This window comes from Aquila chrysaetos, chromosome 6 (genome assembly GCF_900496995.4).
Source record: "Aquila chrysaetos chrysaetos chromosome 6, bAquChr1.4, whole genome shotgun sequence".
Taxonomy (NCBI): Eukaryota; Metazoa; Chordata; class Aves; order Accipitriformes; family Accipitridae; genus Aquila; species Aquila chrysaetos.
The window spans coordinates 15,621,448-15,640,387 of NC_044009.1; the positions used below are offsets into that span (position 1 = coordinate 15,621,448).

General features: G+C 45.3%; 2 protein-coding genes across 17 annotated transcripts in view; one reads left to right on the forward strand and one right to left on the reverse strand.

The window, feature by feature from the left end:
- Positions 1 to 13,217, forward strand: part of KANSL1L (KAT8 regulatory NSL complex subunit 1 like) — a 67,978-nt gene extending 54,761 nt beyond the window's left edge. For 10 of the 11 annotated variants that reach the window (XM_030018334.2, XM_030018338.2, XM_041124505.1 and 7 more), the window contains 5 exons: positions 449 to 573; positions 1,525 to 1,579; positions 7,209 to 7,321; positions 8,803 to 8,983; positions 9,626 to 13,217. In XM_030018334.2, coding sequence (XP_029874194.1) covers positions 449 to 573; positions 1,525 to 1,579; positions 7,209 to 7,321; positions 8,803 to 8,983; positions 9,626 to 9,874 — 723 coding nt within the window. In that variant the 3' untranslated portion in view covers positions 9,875 to 13,217. The remainder of the gene's footprint in view (positions 1 to 448; positions 574 to 1,524; positions 1,580 to 7,208; positions 7,322 to 8,802; positions 8,984 to 9,625) is intronic. The other variant, XR_005932714.1, reaches the window with a different exon arrangement.
- Positions 567 to 18,264, reverse strand: RPE (ribulose-5-phosphate-3-epimerase). Of its 6 annotated transcripts, none has more exons than XM_030018345.2 (6): positions 18,085 to 18,244; positions 17,858 to 17,937; positions 17,589 to 17,728; positions 17,153 to 17,287; positions 16,907 to 16,993; positions 567 to 3,440 (listed from the first exon to the last, which is right to left on the reverse strand). In XM_030018345.2, exons 1-6 carry the CDS (start codon positions 18,204 to 18,206, stop codon positions 3,351 to 3,353), a joined length of 654 nt encoding a protein of 217 aa, XP_029874205.1. In that variant the 5' UTR covers positions 18,207 to 18,244; the 3' UTR covers positions 567 to 3,350. The 6 variants fall into 6 exon arrangements, with proteins under 6 accessions (XP_029874205.1, XP_029874210.1, XP_029874204.1 ...); XM_030018350.2 differs by lacking the exon at positions 567 to 3,440 and adding an exon at positions 15,880 to 16,446 and having other exon boundaries at positions 18,096 to 18,264; XM_030018344.2 differs by lacking the exon at positions 567 to 3,440 and adding an exon at positions 15,880 to 16,446.
- Between the last annotated feature and the right edge of the window lie 676 nt (positions 18,265 to 18,940).

Here is an 18,940-nt window from a genome sequence, read left to right on the forward strand (position 1 = left end):
ACTTCCCTTGTAGGCTGTTCTTCGCTGCTAAACGTAGCTTCATTCTTTTGGAATTCTTAATTGTATCACGCTGAAGAACCACTTGGGTTATGCATTAGTAGATATATTATAGAAGGTCGTCTTTGTAGACTGAACATTATGGAGAAGGCAGCATTAACTTCAAAGTTCTTATAAGTATTCACAATTAATTGTAACTGAAATCAAGGAAGGGAGACTCCCACTGATTTCAGTAAGCATTATGCCAGCAAGAAGTAAATCTCAGAGATGAGATAGTTTTAAGATTTGTTGAGATTCCATTGGGGAGAGGGAGTCAGAAGTCATTAAACCACTAGAAAATGTGTTCAAGTTACAGACTTTCTTCTCGTGCAGTTTTAATGTTTCTTAGCTAACATGTAGTTCCTATGATTTGAGCTGATGAATTTCCTCTTGTATTGATTATATTATACAGCATAACTCCAGGAGGAGATTGAGAAGTGAGAGCTCCTATGATATAGACAACATTGTTATTCCAATGTCACTGGTGGCACCATCGAAGTTGGAGAAACTACAGTACAAAGAAATCCTTACCCCAAGGTTTGTTCGTGACCTCCTTAGTTGCAAAGAAGATACCAGAATGAACATGAGAACATTAACTAAGAATATTATTAACATGTAGTTAGATAATTTTATGTTAAGATGATCTTTTCATGCACTCGGGGTTTTTTCTGTGCACTTCAGTTTGTGTGACTGGACTGGTGGGAAGACTGGACAGCTGATAGCACAAGGGAAATAGTGTGATACACACAGAGAGGTGGTAGATGCGCAGACTGGCTAAAAATAGAAGTGGGTTTATATCATCTTAATTGTAGTGATATTCATGGCCTTAAATGTGCCATAAGGCTGACATGCTCTGAATGGTTGTTTAGAGGTTGCTGTCTTTTTTTGTAGGTTATGGTTCATAAGAAAATAGTTAACTATTTTCAGTGAATTAAACAGAAATTGTTTTAGCATATATTTTTAAAATTTATCCATTCTGATACAGTAGAATAAGCTTAATTTTTTCCATACAGTGTAAACCTATAATCCATGATTCTAGAGACATCTCTTTTTTTAGAAGAAGAACGTCTTTAGATCGCTAAAACAGGGTAACTGATCTCCTGTGCTGTAATTCAGTGGCTTACTAGCAAATTGCCTGAAACGGCCAAATGCAATTGTTCCATATTTTAAATCTCTAATTTGTATTTGCTTTTATATTGTCTTTAAAGCTAAAAATATTATCAAGACTCTGTTGGATAGCTTAAAGACTGTGTTAGGAAAAGGAAAGGTTAGATACTGGGTTGGGAAAGGAAAATCTAAATTTTGGGCACCTGTTATCAGCACCTTAAATTTGAAATTATTTTATTTGAAAGAAATTTTGAAGCACATGCAGCGTTGAAGAAGGAGTAACTACTAATGTAGTGTAGAAACAGAAGAGTCGTCTCTACTGCTGAAATAATGAAACAGCATTTAGGTAAATTAATTTGACTTTTCTTGTCTCATTTCTAGCTGGAGAGTTGTTGAATTTCAACCTTTAGAAAGATCTCATACAGATGAAGAAGAGGTAGGCTGTATTTTAATTAAACCACCAGTTTTTAATTAAACTAGATATATAATACATAATTGGGATAATCGGTATGTATCCAAAGTCACTGACTTTGTGCAAATCCTGGTAAGTTTCAAATTTCAAAAATAAAGTATTAAGTAGCAGATTGTGAAAATGTGTCTTATCCCAACCTCCTCGACCCTATGGTGGATGACAGGAGTGTGAGTGTCTCCATTAATAATTGTTGTCACTAGTTCCTTTGGCTGTTCTGTCCCTTGCTGTCGGCACAGTCAGCACTCCCAAAGGGTCCTTTTGGTCAGGCCTCCGCCTCCCCTGCTCCTGGGCATTGTGATTCTGGGTCTCCCACTGCGACTGTGTCTTCGGGGCTGCCTGTGCTATAACGTCTGTCCTCTCTCATCCTCTTCTTTCATGGCCAGTTCCCATGGCCTGTTGCTCTTCAGGAGGTAATTTGGCATTTTGCCTGTGGGCCCAGCAGGTTTTCTCAGTTTTCTTCTTGGTGTTCGTTTTCCTGCAACCCTCCTGTTGGGACCAAACTTTTCTTCTTTCTGCTTTGTCAGGAACAGCGTAACCTTCAGCATTTCCTGCTTGCCTCTTGAGCTAAGTTTGAACATCGTGTGCTACTGTTGGTTCCTCCAGACATAAGCAGCTACCTTTTTCTTCCAGGGAATGTCTGTGGACTTTGCAGCTGGGGGTCCCGTTCTCCCCTAATCAGGGGTTTAAGGCATTTCCTAATCCCAGTGTGAATGTACCAGCAGGTCTGGTCTCTAGGCTGGTCTTCTGTCCTTCCAATCTTTTTGTGGTTCCTTTTCTAGAAACCTGCAAGTTTTGGTGTCCTTTGGACATCTCTAATCTCCCTCCAGTCTCTGCTACAGGCCACTATCAACTCTTGTAACTGTAGGACTTGTGTTTGTACCTTCATCTACAATATCTGTTCTTGAGCTCCTTTTTCAGAGAATTTCTAGAACCAGGGTTTAGGTGCCTTAGTAGTAGAAAAAGATCGCATTTGGGTAGCAGTACAGAAGGTTATGCTAAACACAGTAAACAAATTCAATCATTGTGCCACTCCCCTGGGGTAGAAGATATACTCTCTGCAAAGGCTGTAGCTTCCACAGAGTTTTGCTAGGTCTGTAGCTGCCTGCTCCATGGAAATGAACCTTTCCTTTTGGAGAGCATCATGGTCTCAGCTCCCTACCTGGTGTAGTTGCACTCACTTGGCACCATACTCTTGGGTCAGAAGGAAGAGAAAAACTTACTCTGTCCCTGCCTTTTCTCATGCACTTAAGAAATTCTTGTGAAATCTGGTGGTCAGATTTATGTCACCTCCACCACCTTTTGGTTTGGTACCGACTCTGCTAGCAGGAAACATGCCTGATCTTCTTTTGTAGTGAGAAGGTCAAATTACATACCCAGGAGAACTCTTCTGCAAGGATATTTAATTAAACCTTTTGGAGAATAACTAATAAGGCAGCAAGGGCACACTGTCCCTTGAGAATCTACTGTTCATTGCCTTCCATCCTGGTATATGTGGGGAAAAAAAAGAATTTCAACAGTGATTTGCCTTCAGGGCTTCAAGGGACTTGCTTGGAAGACTCAGTGGATTTCTTGTTTAGATTTCAGATCCCATACAGATGACTTGTCTCACGTACTTTTAGCGTATTTTGCTGAAGGGACTTCAAGGTGTCTCTCTGTGAAGCTCATAGGCTAATTGCTTGTTTAGTAGCCCTCCCAGTACATTTGTGTTTGGCATGACTAGTTGATCCTGTATGATTCATCCTTTGGGCAGGAAATAACTTGAGTTAACAATAAAGCAGCTTTGCCTCCTGCTGTGGTCCACTGCTTCTGTATTGTCTGTCAGCTGCTGGGTAGAAGGAGAGAGGAGAAATGTCAGACAAGAGAAAAATGCTAAAGATCTTGTTTGTGTAAATCATCCTTTGCCAAATTTTCCCCCTTTCTTTTAGGATTGTGTTAATTGGTTTGGATGTTTTTCAGAGTACTGAGAAAAGGTGGTTATCTGATCATAATTCTTTCACTTCCTTGCTTTAGGTTTTAGACTGAGTTAGATTTGTTACTGAGTAAGCTTGAAAAAAAGACATGAGAAAACAGCAGCATTACCTTTTTGCATTTTGTGCACTCACGCTGTGGCACTCTTGAAATTGTCCCTGGTACTGAAATCAAGGCAAGCTTCAGTAGATCATTCGTGAAGGACAAGAGAAGGCAAAATGTACTTCCTGCTTTTATATAAAAGTAAGCTTTTTCTTTGCTTTCCACTGCATAGTAGCCTGTGGTGGTATAATGGTTTCTTTTCTGCCTATCTTCTGCATGGCTAAATTTAAAACTTCTGGAGTTGTCCTTGTGTCAACCAGCAGTTAGGGATTTCTTCCACTCGATACCTCCTTCCCCCTTCATTTAAAGGCTTTGAATGCAACAACCTGTATCCATGCAATAGACTTGCACCCAAAGTTTCCACAAGTTACAAAAAAATGTGGGGTCCCAAATTTGTCATGGTCTACAAGAGCCACACTTCCAAGGATGGGAACTCAGCACTTTCTGAAAATCAGGCCTATTTATTTGAATAAAAAAAGCTTACCTTTTTTGGGTGCCTAATTTTTGTTTCTGGAAATTTTGCCTTACAAGGACAAACATAACAGTTGGGAATGCAAAAGTTAATCTACTGTCTATGTCTGCTCTATTACTTGCTCTAAAAATAGTTAGTTTTTGGAAATAGAGCATTTGAGTTTCCTGGTTTGCATGTATGAATTTGCAGTCTGTTATTGCTTTAAGGCATAGGAGGGTGTGGCACGGGTTTTCCTGTTTTATTTTGTTTTTAATTTGTTTTGTCCAGGTTAAAGTTTCTGGCAAGGCACAGTTGTAAAGTAATGTTCAAGTTTATTTTGTAGTTGTTTTAGTAATGACAAATACTTTGGAATAATTCTGTGTGTAATTAGTTTTGCATAAGTGTTTTCATGGCTTATGACTCAGTCTTTCCTGTGAAGCCAAAGACTGAAACACAGACTTTGTTGTTTGGAGAACCTTTCAGAAATACTCCTGGTGCTATTCAACATTAATGCATAGTGTCTTGTAGCTTAACTAGATGTGATGGGGGGGGGATCCAAACCTTAGTTTGCTTTAAGTCTTTGAGTGAAATCATTAGACATGCCTCACAAACAGGCCTTCCTAATAGTCTTTTTTCTCAACATCACTGCCAGATCCATCCACCAAGGAATGACAGTTCTTTTGTCCTTTTTCGAACTAACCTTAGTGGGGGAAAAAAAATATCAAATTTCTCCAGTTACAGCAACTTTAAATTAACCTAAAATTGGTGGAGGAAAATGTAAAGCATTACAAAACTGGGGAGGGGCAGAGGCTGTATTGAACCAAGCAGAGACCTTTTACTCTGATGTAATGTGATTTTATCCATAGAACAAAGAATAATTTTTAAATAAGAAAATGTATTACTTGCTAGTCTTCAATGGCATAGGATAAAACTCATTTTAAATAAACAAGTAGTTAAGTCTGCTATCACCAGCTATGGAAAAGGAACAGTAAGCCTTATTTCTGTATTTTTCAAAACTCTTCACTTGGAGAGGAAAGTGGACTTTGATTTTTGAAAGGAAGCTTGTTAAAAATGAAGTTTCTTCCCAGCATGAAAAGTTTTGGCAATTTGCTAAGAAAACTATTTTCAAAGTCTAAGTTTTTCTTTCAAAATTATCTTTTGTTTCCACTTCAAAGGAAATCTGAGCACACAGAAAAATCCTGACTTTTCCCTGAGGGAATAGCACTTTTGTAGTTCATAAAATTCTCACTTTCACGCTATACCTCATTGACCTTGGAAAGACAGAATCTGAACTGAGATGCAGCCCCATACTGATGCCATCCAAGTGACAGAGCTGGTGAATTTCTGAGAGGAGGAAACCCATTAAGTTGACTTGCATGAAAGGAAACCAGCAGCTAACAAAGTGGTTTGTGTTTAACATAAATAAATAAAAGCAATGAGTAGTCTTCAAAAAGCAGTCATGAGATGGGCAAACAAAGCAGGCCTGTTTGTCTGAAGGTTCCTGTTGAGTGCTGGGCTGAGGAGGAACCGGGCAGCTACAGTTTTAGCAAGTGGGTCCTGTGGCCGATTCAGATCGCACTGAAGCCTTTGGGATCCTTTTCGTTGGCCCCGTTAAATTTCACTGTGGTGCTGTAGTTCATGACCAGCCACCTAGGCTGGAAATGTGCTCTCTGGCAAGCTGAGTGCCACTAACAGATAGTTTACAGCAGCATAAATGCATTGTAATACTTTGCGTTTGTACCCGTAATGGTCATGAACTACCTCAGTGCTGCAAGACTTGATACAAAGAATGGCTTCTGCAGAAAACCTCAGGGACGTTAGTTGTCTGGAGTACTTCCAGCTGACATTGTATGGCGCTATCTGGCACTGCAGTGAGGACTCTGCATTTGGTTCTGTATTTTATCAGACTCAGTCGGAAGATAAATGGTGTTACTTGTATAACACTGCTGAGGATTTTGCTTTATAGAAAAAATTCATTTTATTTTCCATGACCCCCCCAATTATTGGTATAATTCTTGTCCAGGACTGATCTGGCAGTGCAGCTCCACAGCTGCTATGACCAGGAATTGTTCTTTCCTAGAATTTCTCTGTTTTTCAGTTGGGAGTGGCTGGCATAAAATTCATGGCTGCAGCATTTGTATGCTCTCGCCAGCCTTAGCTTTTTAGCTGAACTTTGAAGAGGCTGAATGGTTTGGAGCACTTTGAAGTAACTGAGCTGTGCTGGAGGGGTCCAGCCAAGAGCTTGCCTTGCCATTTGGGGAGTGAGGGGGAAGGGCAGCAAAGAGCTACTCGCCCAGCTGTGTCTAAGGAGCAAACTTCCTGGTGTGCTGCCAATGGAAAAATGAAGATGGTTCTTTCAAAGTGAAGGTCAGATGCAATAGCTACATCTGGGGAGTTCTACCAAAAAAGCTGGCTCTTGTTTGACTACAAGCAGTTGAGGTACTCACATTAGGGCCGTTTTAAGCTGTACTGGGGTTGTGCAAGTCATTTGCTAAGAAATAGTCTCTTCAATGCAGAAACCATTTTCTGCTTGGTTTCGTAGCAGGAATGCAGCACCTCAGGTTTGCTGAGTTCCTCTCAATGTGGAGCTATCAAAGTTGGTGATCTCAGACCTATTTCTCTGTGCTTAAAGAGCACCTGGCAAATCCTGCTGCCTCCCAGCCTCCTCCTAAAGCAGTGTCTGGAAACTCCTGGAATTTTGCTTGTCTTTATTACGTGCTTTTAATACTGCCTTGATTTGCAAATGAATACTTGTCCTCTTAATTTTCTGCCTCTCACCATAGAGAAAAATGTGTTCATTGCATGGGGGGTATAATTTCTGTATCCATTCAGATCAACCACAGACATGCAAAGAAATAAAGCGAAAGTGACAGCATCCCATATACTAGAGCTCTAGTGAGAGTATAAGCTGAATGCGTGTATTTTGATGTGCCTTTATACTGCAACCATGCTTTGTGTTGCTGCCTCTTGTTTGGTGAACAGACCTTTGCAGAATTATATATAATATTGGCTGCCTTTGTTTCTAGCGATGTTCATAATTATGGCAGCAGCTATCCCTGTATTTCATTACAGATAGAAGATCTGTCAGATGAAGTTTTTTCCTTACGTCATACAAAGTATGAAGAAAGAGAGCGAGCAAGGTGGTCGCTGTGGGAGCAGAGCCGCTGGCCCAGAAGGAATAGCAGGCAGGTGTATTGACTTTGATAAGAGCGTTCCTATTGAACCACTGGTGTTGGTTGTTGGTGCAGCAGTTTCAGAAATGCTGTCACAGAGGAGTTTGAAAATGAGGGCACTCTTCATTAATTAACTCATCAGGGATCAGTACCAGGTATGTTTAGTTTTGTGGCTGGAAAGGGAATGCAGTTCTGAAGCACACATACTTACAGAAATTTGGCATGTTAGTGACCTTCTATTAGTGAATAAAAATCTTACTCCCATACTGAACACATAGCTGGGCTAGTTTGTGCCACTCCCAGTTATTACGACTTTAGCCACCAAGTGTAACTTCACTCACCTTAGATGAAAGTCCACTGCATTCAGAGGTGTGTTACTGAAGGGTCCTGGGCTGTGCCAGGGACCTTACACTTTAAAAAGTCATTGTGTGAAAAAGGTTAATTCTCACAGACTTGCTGGCCGGTGCAAAACTCATGAGAATTAAATATAACCGCTAAAAGTCTTGCAAAAAGCAGTGCATCTGCAATTTGGCTCTGGGAAAGGGATTCCCATAAATTGCTTCAGAATCTGCCAGGACAAGAAGCATCCTATAAATGCAGGGATAACTTTTTCTGCTATTTATCATATGCTTGTGTCTACTCTTGGCTGAAAGTGAACCATGACACTATGAATAACTATGCAAAGATAGCTTTTTTAATGCAGGATAAAATTAGAGCTAAACCATATTAAGGAATTCTATTTTAAGCAATTTTGAACATAAAAAAAAACTTTAGAAAGTGTACAGAAACATACAAGTTCTATACGTACCCTTAATTTTGAAACTATGAACCCCTTGGTGAAATCTTCGTGCTATTTGAATTCAGAAGTAGAAATGCCATTGATATGAGCAAGGCCAGGCTTCCACCTGGCATTTCAGATGCATGCCAGTATTTTACATCTAGTTCAAATGTGCATTAAAGGCAAGATCAAAATTTTTAATCTTACTGAATTATTTTGACTGCTTTGGAAATGAGTCCAGAGCAGAGGTGGGAACGGGGAGCCCAAGGACCTGCTGTTTCTTCTCAGGTTACATTGGCACAGTCTGCTGACAGTGCAGTTTGGACTCCGGAGGCTCCTGCAAATGATGCCATGTTCTCCTGCGTGGGAACAGCCCATGGCTTGCTGACTTCTCTTGTCCAAAATTTCAGTTCTGATGAGGGTTTGGAGCAAGGTGCAGGAGTGGGACCAGCCACCAGCTGTCCTGCAGCCGGACTGCGCCTGTACCAGACCTGTTTTATCTGGTTAGCCCCTCCACGTAGCACACTTTGCTCTGGCTTGTGACAACGAGGTTGTTAAGAACCATGTGTTTTCATCTGCTCTCTTGATTTAAATAAGTAAAATGTAGGTAGCATGTATGGAGAAACAGAACACTGAAAAGAAAATCTAAACTGTTCTGGCGATGTGAAAGGGCAGGGAGTAGCTCTTAAGACTCTCGTCTCTTATCCTGCATTAGATCTTACAGCAAAAATGCCGACGGACGACACAGCCAAGATTCGCTGCAGAAAGACCACCACAGCAGCTCCTGTGCCCCGCTGCATTGCGCTGCTGAACCTGTTCCCGACTTGACGTCGGAAGCACACAGCTCCGTTGGTTCAGGGATTGCACAACTCTGCAGGGAGAGCCAGGAAGCGAAGGTGGGTGCTTCCAATAGCTTCTGGGTCTGGTCAGGTCTTCGGTGACCACTGTCTCTAGCCTAAAACAAAGAACGTGAACATATCCTCCTGTCTCACTGATCAGAATCCCAGGCTGTCCCCCTAGTTTATGTAGACTGAACGTAGCGCTCCTGTTTAGAGCTATATTGGTGTGCTTTATGAATTAAGCCCAAGATTTGTCAACAGGTAAAAATTTCATTGCTCAGTACACACGGCATGTGTTTTTGAGGCGGGTACGGCAGGCCTGGGTTCAGGGATGCTAGATCTTTTTTCAGGGATGTTGGCCAGGGTTCTAGACAGGCCTGATGCTTATGGGGTCAGGTATCCTGATGGTCTGGCACCATGGAAAAGAACTTTCCCCTTCCTGCGCTGTGCTTGTTCAATTGTAGCCCTGTTACTAGTTCAAAACTGTATGAAGCCAGCTTACATTGACAGCCGGTGCCTAGCAGTGTTGTATTCTTTATCTGAAGAGCCCTGCAAACATTGTAAAGACAGACACTCATTTGTTACTCGATAGCAGATTGTTCTGCACATTAGCTAATCAGTTCAGACTCCACTGAAATCCCTTTTTCCCCCTCTTTTCTCTTTTTCCACCCTCACTTCTACCCTTCTGATTCCTTTCAGTCTGGGCTGTGGGAACTTCGAGTTTTTCCACTAAAAGATGAAGAGGTAGAAGCTTTACTGTGCCAAGATCAAATAACGAATCAGACTGAAATGTCAAGTGCAGCTTTCTCCAGCGACTCTCTCTGTACTTCATGCACACCCATTGGTTTGCCAGACAGTGGCCAGCCACCAAGAAAACAATCTACTGAAGAGCCAGAAGACTGCGAAAACGTTTGCCTGGGAATCAACAATACAAGAAAACAAAGGTGACAGGGAATAATGTGGTTCATTAAGAAAGCCAATTAAGGTGGAGAAAAGTGTAAGGTAAAATCTCTCTTGTTCACACAGCATATGACAGCACAATTCAAAACCTGTACGTTAGCTGCATATAATATATTTTCTTTCTTGCTTTGTAACAGGCAGGATAAATCCCAAAGACAACACTTTCTTCTTCCTGAACCCCAAGAGAAAGTAATTATTTCAAGCTGGAAGTCTAATATTCCCAATGTCGGGAGTGGGCGCACATAAATTGCTGGCACCATTCACTTTCTGTTGTCATATTGCCACATTTATTAATAATCATCCTTTTCTGTTTTGTTTGTTTTCAAATGCATTTCTGGTTCTGGTGGATTCTGTTGCAGCAGGAGATGCTGTCTACCTTAACCAACAACTTCAACTGAACACAGAAAAACTACTTGAAAAAATAGTGGGGAGAAGCGATAGCCTCAGATTATTTTCCTGTGTGGCATGACCATGGGGCAAAAATCTGCCTCTCTAAATGCATGTGTGTAATCTGTGTGTAAGATAAGGGTAGGTGAGAACCAGCAGTTTCAAAGCAGGCATTCTGGAAGCCTTGCATCTAGCTTAAAATCTGTACTCAGCTCTCCGTAGTGCCAGGGCATGTTTCATATAGAAGTCCCTCAAGCAATAAGATAGAAATAGACCACTGCATTTCAATAGTCGATATATCTGCTACTCAGAAAGTAGGGTTTCTGCTTCAGTCGTGTGGGTATAGAGAAATGGAAGGGAGGAGGAGTCGAGTCAAATTGGTGACGCAGCTCTTTGAATATTGTGGTTTGGGTCATCTTAACTTCCTTGGTCCTCCAGTAGTAATGAGGCTCATAATATTTTGCTTTAATATGTTAAAGACAAAGTCTCGTTCCAATTTCTGTACAGTGCCTTGTAAGAGTCTCTTAAGTATGCCAACATTTGGTGACTAGCTGAAAAGGAAAAGATGATTGATGTCTAGAAGACCAATAAAGAAAAAAGCCCCAAAGCTTTCCATTGTGATTCTGGATAGATTTTTAATTTCCCAGTGAGTTCACAGTGAGGAAACAAAAGCAAGTTGTTTAAACTTGCATCTGAATAGCATAGCTTGGAATGTATCTGCAATCTCAAGAGGTATTAACAAAGATTAAACATTGAATGTAGGTATAATCCATCAACAGGAGGTTTTTCTGTGTAGGACAGTTGAAGGCAATTTAATAGGAGTCTCTGTTTTTGTGCAAAATTTTCTTCCACGTGTAATATCTGGAATGGCACTGGACAGATGACCCAGTTTTAGTGTCAAATTTTTTTTTTTTTTTTTTTTGTCAAAATGACAGGAAATATACACTGGGCATCTGAAAACAGTTCAGTAAAGTTTCAACACTACAACCTATTGCTACATTGTAGTTTATTGCACATTCTGATTATTTTTTTAAACACTTTTTTAACACTGGTTTGTCTTAAACTTGAATCTTGCCTCAATGTCTGATACAATAATCTTTGATGCAAGGTTGGTTTTTTAATTAAAAGTTATTTCTATATATGTTGTATATAGTCTGAATTTGATGGCCTTTTAGAAGTGAAGAAATAGCAGTAATGCTTCCTCTTGGCACAGAGACCTGCTTGGCCCAAGAATGGCTTTGCAAACACGCTGAAGCAGCAGCGGCACTAAGCTTTGCTGTCATACCAAAGCTCTGCCAGTGCTGTGAGGCTGAGGTCCCCCTCAGCGTCTCAACAGAGAGGTGGATTTTTCCACCTTTCTTGTCCTGCATGTGCATCTGCTGCTGGGAAAAGGTTTCTGAAAGTTATGTGTCTCAAATGCTTTGCAGGTCTTTTCCATACCCATATCCGTTCATTAAAAAGCCTGATCCGACCAGCTCTCACCCAGCTTTGTTGTAAGGTCAGGGCTTCCTGCTCTGTCTGATCCCTGGGGCAGTGTGAGGAGTTTCTGTAATTTAAGAGATGGGACAGACCGAGTAAACCAGCCGCCCAGCTGCCTTAACGTGTCCTGAAGGTGTCCCTCAGGAAATGGAAATGCAGTCCAGCATTTTACAGGAAGGAGCAAGAGGAGAGTGTCTTTCTAGATTGGGGGGTGGGAAGGGAAGGGTGTTAAAATGAGGCTGAAAAACCCTGTGCGAGAAGAGCTGGATTAACCAAGTTTGGTCAGCCTCGTGGACTGTAAAGCTGTTCCTGCACTGCTGTTCAGTTCCCTGCTGTGGTGTGCTACTGAACTATTGTGTTGCTTTTGGGTGAGGCTCCAGTGTGCTGGTCTAAAGCAGCTGCTTGTTACCTTGCCAGCTGCAGAAACTGCACAAGTGGTTATCGATACGAGCAAGGGTAAGCATGTTTTCTTTGTCCCCTCTTCAGATGTTCTTGTCAGCCATTGTGGGAACCAGCTAATGCCTCACAAGGCAGCAATAAAAAGGCTAGCCAAAGAAAGGCCAGGCAGACAGAAGACTTGAAAAAAAAAAAAAAAAATCCCTGGAGAAACTATAAAAATGTCCATTTGGTCATAACCCCACCCCATCACTGTCAGAAGTCTTTTCTCTAACATCTGCCTCTCAGCTGGTTAGACCTGTGACAGCAAACTGCAGCTGCCTTCACACAAAGCTGCCTGAGCGACTGCACGGCCAGACAAGTGTGCCAGAGCACTTCTCCCTCCCCATGCCCCGGCCACGGGGCTGTTCTCCAAGTGTTAGTGGTGTGCAGGCTTCTGCTATCAGGTGAGCGGCACATGGAAGTGTGGCAGGCAAAGGCCGGTGAGGAGGGGTGACAAAGAACAGGCTGCATTTGCTTTTCTCATGTCACCTGCCTACCTCCAGCAGCCCTTCATCCAGCAGGGGCAGATGGGGAACCCTGTGCGCACATGTCAAGTGAGATGCTTTTTGGGAAGCCCCAGGCTGCTCCTCACCCACAGCACCTCTCATCATTTGCCACCTTCTTGCAGCAGACCAGGCACTGTGCCCTGCCCTCTCTGTCTCTACCCTGTGCGTCTTTGCTCCAGCCAGAGGGGCACCTGATTTTTCAGTAGCCCCATTTCACTACTGGGACAAGGTTAGCAAATGCGCTTAACGCCCAGCCCCCTCCTTTCATGTTCTTTCCCTGTGCTGCATGCAGCTGGAATTGGCACTAAAGCTGCTTTATTGCCTGCAGCCCTGTTCCCTGCAGAGCTGGACTCCCACCTCCAGACCAGTTTTTGGATGAATGTTGGGATTGTGAGGAAGCTGCTAGTGGCGGAAGAGGGCTGAGAGCTCAGAGCCAGGCTCATGCTTGAAAGCCATAAAAATGTGTAAGAAACCTCTGCTTGTTTTCTTTCCTTTTCAAAGTTTTAAACAGGAGAAAACCCAACCTGTTTGTCTTTTGGCTGTTAAGCTATGAAAACAGCTGTCAGCACTGCTCCTAATGTTATGGCTGAAGGTATTACAAAGGCTGACTGTGCAATACCAACTTAACATAATGCAGCAAGGCCCCCCCCCCCCCCCCCCCCCAAAGGCATGAAAGTGGGGTGTTGCAGCTCCACAAAGCAAGCCATTTCCCTTGCGCTTTGTTTACTGTTTTCAACGGAGACCTTTTATTAAGGCCACTTATGTTCTGCACCCTGCTGCTATGCGGGTTTAAACGCTTCATCTCTGCATCCAGGACCTTAATGGAATGTAAGTACAAATACAAACTTCTAAGCCCTATTAAAATTAAGCTCTGTGTGTGTCTACTGCAGTTTTTTATCATCTTGCTCAGGGATGTGCACTGTACCACCCTGCAGAACACACGTCCAAGCCCAGCTCGGCTATATCAGAGTTTCTTTTATCCTGTTTTCCAGTGCAGACAGAGCCTTTGCTCTGTCAGATCACCCTGGACTGCTCTAGACCATGTGACTTACTATCACCAGACTGTGCTCTCCCTTGTTGCTGAAACTTTGCTTTATCAGGGTATTGCAACATCTAACGGTCCTGGGGTTTATTTGGCCCCGTGGATACCATGCAAGCAGCTCTTTTGGTTTTCATGTCAGTGTTTGGTTCAAGTCCTGCAGCTGTGGCGCTTCTGCTGTGGGGTTACATTACCAAGTACGGGAGGACAGGCCTAAATAGAGGCTAACAAACAGATTACTTCTGTTAATGTATAGAGGCGAGAAACTGGAACAGTCTTAAGCATTAGAAGACCAAGTATCATTACTGTTACTGCCATGGATGCTCTCTGGTCACTAATAGATTTAACCTTAGATGTTTAAAAAGCTGCTGCAGTAGTAGCCAGCTGCATAAACCCACCTGGGTGGGATTTAGGTGGAAAAAAGCAATTGAGTAATTTTACTGTGAGTGTAATTTCTCTCTCTCCCACAACACTCCTAACCTGAGTGTCAGTGGAAGTGCAAGCTACCAGATTTAAAACAATTACAAAGTGACTACAACCTGTGAAAGAAAACACACTGTACGGTTCCATGCTCAGAACAAAGCATAGTACCATCAGTTAACTAGCATGACTTTGGGATGTCTGCCCCACCCCCCCCACCATTAATTAGAAAAAAAAGGCAGAAATAGTTTGATGACCCTTTCAAAAACCAGTGTAAGGCCAACTGCAGGAGGCAAGGATACTACAGCTGCTGTCCTGCTGCTTTCAATAGCGTGAAAAGCCACACTTCCAAATCCTAAACTAACATTTTCATCGCCCATTTGTGGCTGCTTGGCCTGCATTTTAGATCCCAGAGCCATGACAGTTTCTCTATGCACACTCTATTAGACTCTACACAGGTTCTTTCCAGAAGTACGAATAAACTGCTTTAACACATCTAACAGCCATTTAGACTATTACCTTTCCTAGCCAAGTTTTCTTTTGGCAAACCTCTTCTGAAAGATGTCCTCAGTGCAGCAGCTCCAGATGACTCATTTTTCTTTTGCTAGTTCTCAAATGGGGTTGCAAGGGGAAACAGGAAGCAAAGATATTTATTCACCTAAACCACAATTAACCACACAGGAAAAAGTAGTAGTTTAGGCATTTCAGACACTTGTCTAGATTGTTTGAACTAGCCCTGCCTCCTCCTACTTAACAATGGCAGCGACCCAGGCTGTACCGCAGCCGTCTCCTTCCACAGCCGCGGAGCAGAGGCCTATCTGTGGGACAGCTGGCAGCTCCTGGGCTTAGAAGGGGTGCATCAGCTCTAGCGCTGCCTCAGCATCTGCTAGGCGACACGTGCCCAGCTTTGCTGCAAGGACAACAGATTTGACTTTGGCCTTGTGGAAATGGACTGGCTGCAGCTGTTGAGCCTTCTGGGCTGTTCCCCTGGGGCAGCAGACTGTTTGCAACCCTTCTTCTGTAATTGCAACTTAAAAGGAAAAACACCACGCAACATACCATGAAATATTAAAGGACTCGGCAATACTAATTAGAGCCATGGGAGGCAGGGCCATCTAAAATGACCTGCTCGGGTCTTCCTCTAGTGGGTTGTAACTCTCGCCTTTCACATGCCCAAACAGGCCAGGCTGTGAAGTCAGCACAAGAAAATTGAAGGTATGAAAAGTATCTGGCTTCATAACCAAGAGGAGCATTAAGCCGTTTCACAGAGCCATCTCCACTCAGTGCATTTCAGCCTACATACGCTGAAATCACTTCAGCAGATAACGTTCCTGTACGTCACTGTCCTTCTTACTTGCTCGGGCATCTGTACAAACCAAGGAGACTGTGGGACAAGATGAAGTTTTTTAACTATCTGTCTGTAGGGTTTTAAAGCAACATTCTTCCATGGAATCCCATCACTTCCAGGAATTTCAGACACAGCTGGCTGTTGAAAGAAAGGTAAATTGAGACAGTATTTCCCAGCTTGTAACCTGGTAAAGAGGTTGCACTGACTTCTTGTTTGATGCTTGACTTGACGTACTTATGTAGGTCAAGTCCTTCTGTGCAGTAAAAGCAAAACAAAGGAAGGTTACTAGCATCCATGGGATTTTTTAGCGCTCTTAAACTACATTTTTCCCAGACTTACTCCCAAAACCACGCATTTTTGACAGCTTAAAGGAGACTTACCACACCAAGGGAGGGGTGTTTAATGCAGACAGATACTGGAAAAGTTTTGTAGGAATGCACAGATCAAATGACAAAATACAGACAGGAGAAGGCAGTTTGATTAGAGTCTTCCCCAAGAGAGTTTGCTTGTGGTGATGGTACACTCTTCTAGCAAGCAAAAACTGACTGAAGTTTAGTTCAATCCAGTCAGCGTTATAGGTTGTGTCATAAAATTAGCCTCCACAGAATCAAGAGACAGGTTCAAACCATTGCGTTTCCAACCCTGAAAGACAGCCAGAATGTTTTTCACTGCTGCTTGCTTCATCGCAGCGAAGGAATGATTCCTCTGTTCAGCAGCAACGAGTTTCCGTAATTAATGTTCATCCAGCCCTCCCTTACGCACGAGAAACAAGGGTTCTCCTGCACGCACAGAGCCTTCTTGAACACCGCTTGGGTAGGTCTCACCGATCCAAACAGCGCTTTTGAGCTGCTTCTGAACACACATTCCTTAGAAGATTGATCACAGATCTTGGATCTGCGCTTTTCATAATAGCGCTGCCAGATACAATCATATTTGCACCTGCCTGAAAGACATTAAACACCCACTCAGTAACACGGAACAGATCCACTTCTGAAAGAGTTTTCTTGCTGTAAAACACGCAAGGAGGTAGTGAATTCTAGGCTGGTGGGCAAAGAAGCGCTATCTGTGGGATGCAGGTAACATACATACCTCTAACTAAAACCACAAACCAAGTTCAGAAAAGACAGCTCTTCCCCAGATCGCTAATTTCTTCCTCATTGCTCCTATTGACCCGAACATACGAGAAACAAACAACTTCTCTAGCTTAGCGGAGGCCTCACTAGCCACTATTAAAAAAAAGGCACAAGATTAGACCTCACATAGATTTTGATATTAACTGTGCTTTACCGTTCCCTCTGAAAACTAATGGTCAAAATGCAACTCCTCCTAGGCTTTATATTCCGAGGGACGAGTAAGTCTCTTGGCACAGTAACCGAAAATGCTGCTCCGCTTCAGCCTCTTACCTCTGCACACTTGTGGATGGTGTCAGGCCCAACTCCTCCATCCACTTCAATATCCAGTGAGGGAAACTGTGTCCTCAGCCACTGGACCTGAGAAATGGTATACAAAGGTTGGCGCCGAGATCCACGCTCGGCTGCTACAGCTACGTATAGCTTCTTACACGCCCAGACCAGGTTTATTCGCTTCACCGTTACGCTCCGTACTGGTGATGAGCTTTAAGATCAATAAATAAGGAAACTGAAGTTTACCTTGGGCATCATGTCTTCCATAAATTTCTGCCCTCCGAATCCAGGTTCTACTGTCATCACCAAAGCCATGTCTATCTGATTGGCCCAAGGTGCCAAGTGTTCGACTGTAGTGCCAGGCTTGATCGCCAAGCCCACCTGCAGGAGAGGCAAGACAAAGCCCGGTGCGCCTTAGGATGACACGAAGGCAGCAAGATTGGCTCGAGCTGGGTGCAAGCTCCCAGGAAAACGAACAGTTGTGCGTCTGCGTAAGCGCGGTAAGAACAGGCTGCTCTAACTAGAGATTCCCGCTCTTCTTAAGCCGAAGCCGGAGACGGACTTCACCCACGCGCCAACCGCGGCCCACCCGACGGCGCGGCGACAGGCCCTCCGCTGCCGGCAACGGGGCGGTTAGTTAAGCCGGGCGCAGCCCGCTGCTCCGGGCCCGCGCTCCCCTCACCTTCATCCCGTTCTCCCGAATGTCTTTTATCAACGCCCCCGGGTTGTCCGTGGCCTCCAGATGGAAGGTGTATTGGTTTGCGCCGGCGACGGCCATCGGTTTCACCCACTGCTCGGGTCTGGCCACCATCATGTGCATATCTGGAAGAGGGGAGCAGGGCCGAGAGCCCTCAGCGAGCGCCGGGGTCGCGGCGGAGGCCGGCGCCCGCCCCGCGCCGGCCGGGAGCGCAGGGGCCGGCCCCGGCAGCGCGTCCCGGGCAGCCCCCTTACCGAAGAAGGGCTCCTGGCCCAGCTGCTTGCGCAGGCTCTCCACGACGGGGTGGCCGAAGGTGATGTTCGGGACGAAGTGTCTTGGGGCCCAAGAGAGAGACCCGCCCGCCCGCAGGTTACTCCCGGCCGGGCCGGGCGGGGCAGGCCGCCCGCCCGCCCGCCCGCAGCCTGGGGGGCGGCCGCCCCCCGCGCCCCCCGGCCCGGCCCCGCCCGCCCCCGGCCGTTACCCGTCCATTACATCCAGGTGGAGGTAGTCGGCCCCGCAGTCCAGCATGCGGCTGCACTCGGCGCCCAGCGCCGCCAGGTCGCTGTTGAGGATGGACGGCCCGATCCGGCACCCCGACGCCATCGCTGCCGCCCGCCGCCCCGCGCATGCGCCGCCGCGCGGCCTGCCGGGAGGGGCGCCCGCCCCCGCCCCTCCCCGCCCCGCGCCGCCCTCCGCCATCTTGCGGGCCGGGCCGGGGTCCGTCCGCGGCGGGCGGCTGGCTCCCGCCTGCCCCGGGGCCGCGCCCCGTGGCCGGCGCGTTGCCGACGCGGAAGAAAGAGCGAGCGCAGCTTGCCGGCCGTTACCGGCCGCCCGCGAGCTGTGCGTCCGGGCACGGGAGAGCAGAGCCCCCCCCCGCGCCCGGCCCGGCCGGGGGCTTTGGCGCTTCCCACCAGTCGTTTGCCGGGGGCCCAGTCGCAAGGGCCGGCCCCCGCGCCCCGCCGGCCGCCTCGGCTCGGGGGCGGGCAGATCTCCAGCCTTGTTCCCCGCCTGCCCCAGCAAGGCCCCGCTGGGCGTTTGCTGGGGGCACAGACCCCTCTGGAGAGCCACCCTCGGGCAAAGGGCCTGCGCTGGAGGGGGGGGAAAAAACCCAACCCCCCTGGTTTTGACAGGTCTTTTTTTTTTTAGGTTGCCACAAAGTACACGTTGTTAGCCCTGAAAGCCGGCTGCGGGCAGCTGTGCTACTTCGCACCCTGCCACAGCCTGGGGGCCGGGGGCTGCGGGTGCCAGGTGAGCTACGGCAAGGCAAGGATTGAAAGGAGATGGGTAAATTTTAACGCATGCAGTCTGTATCCCGGGACAAAACAGCCTCGCGTAGC

Excerpts from the sequence above, each read along its gene's own strand:
- RPE (XM_030018344.2), bottom strand. The coding sequence starts at position 18,206 with ATGGCGTCGGGGTGCCGGATCGGGCCGTCCATCCTCAACAGCGACCTG. Across the intron at positions 17,288-17,588 it reads TTCGGGAGAACGGGATGAAG|GTGGGCTTGGCGATCAAGCC; the intron begins GTGAGGGGAGCG and ends CCTCTCCTGCAG. Across the intron at positions 16,447-16,906 it reads CCATCCACAAGTGTGCAGAG|GCAGGTGCAAATATGATTGT; the intron begins GTAAGAGGCTGA and ends AATGTCTTTCAG.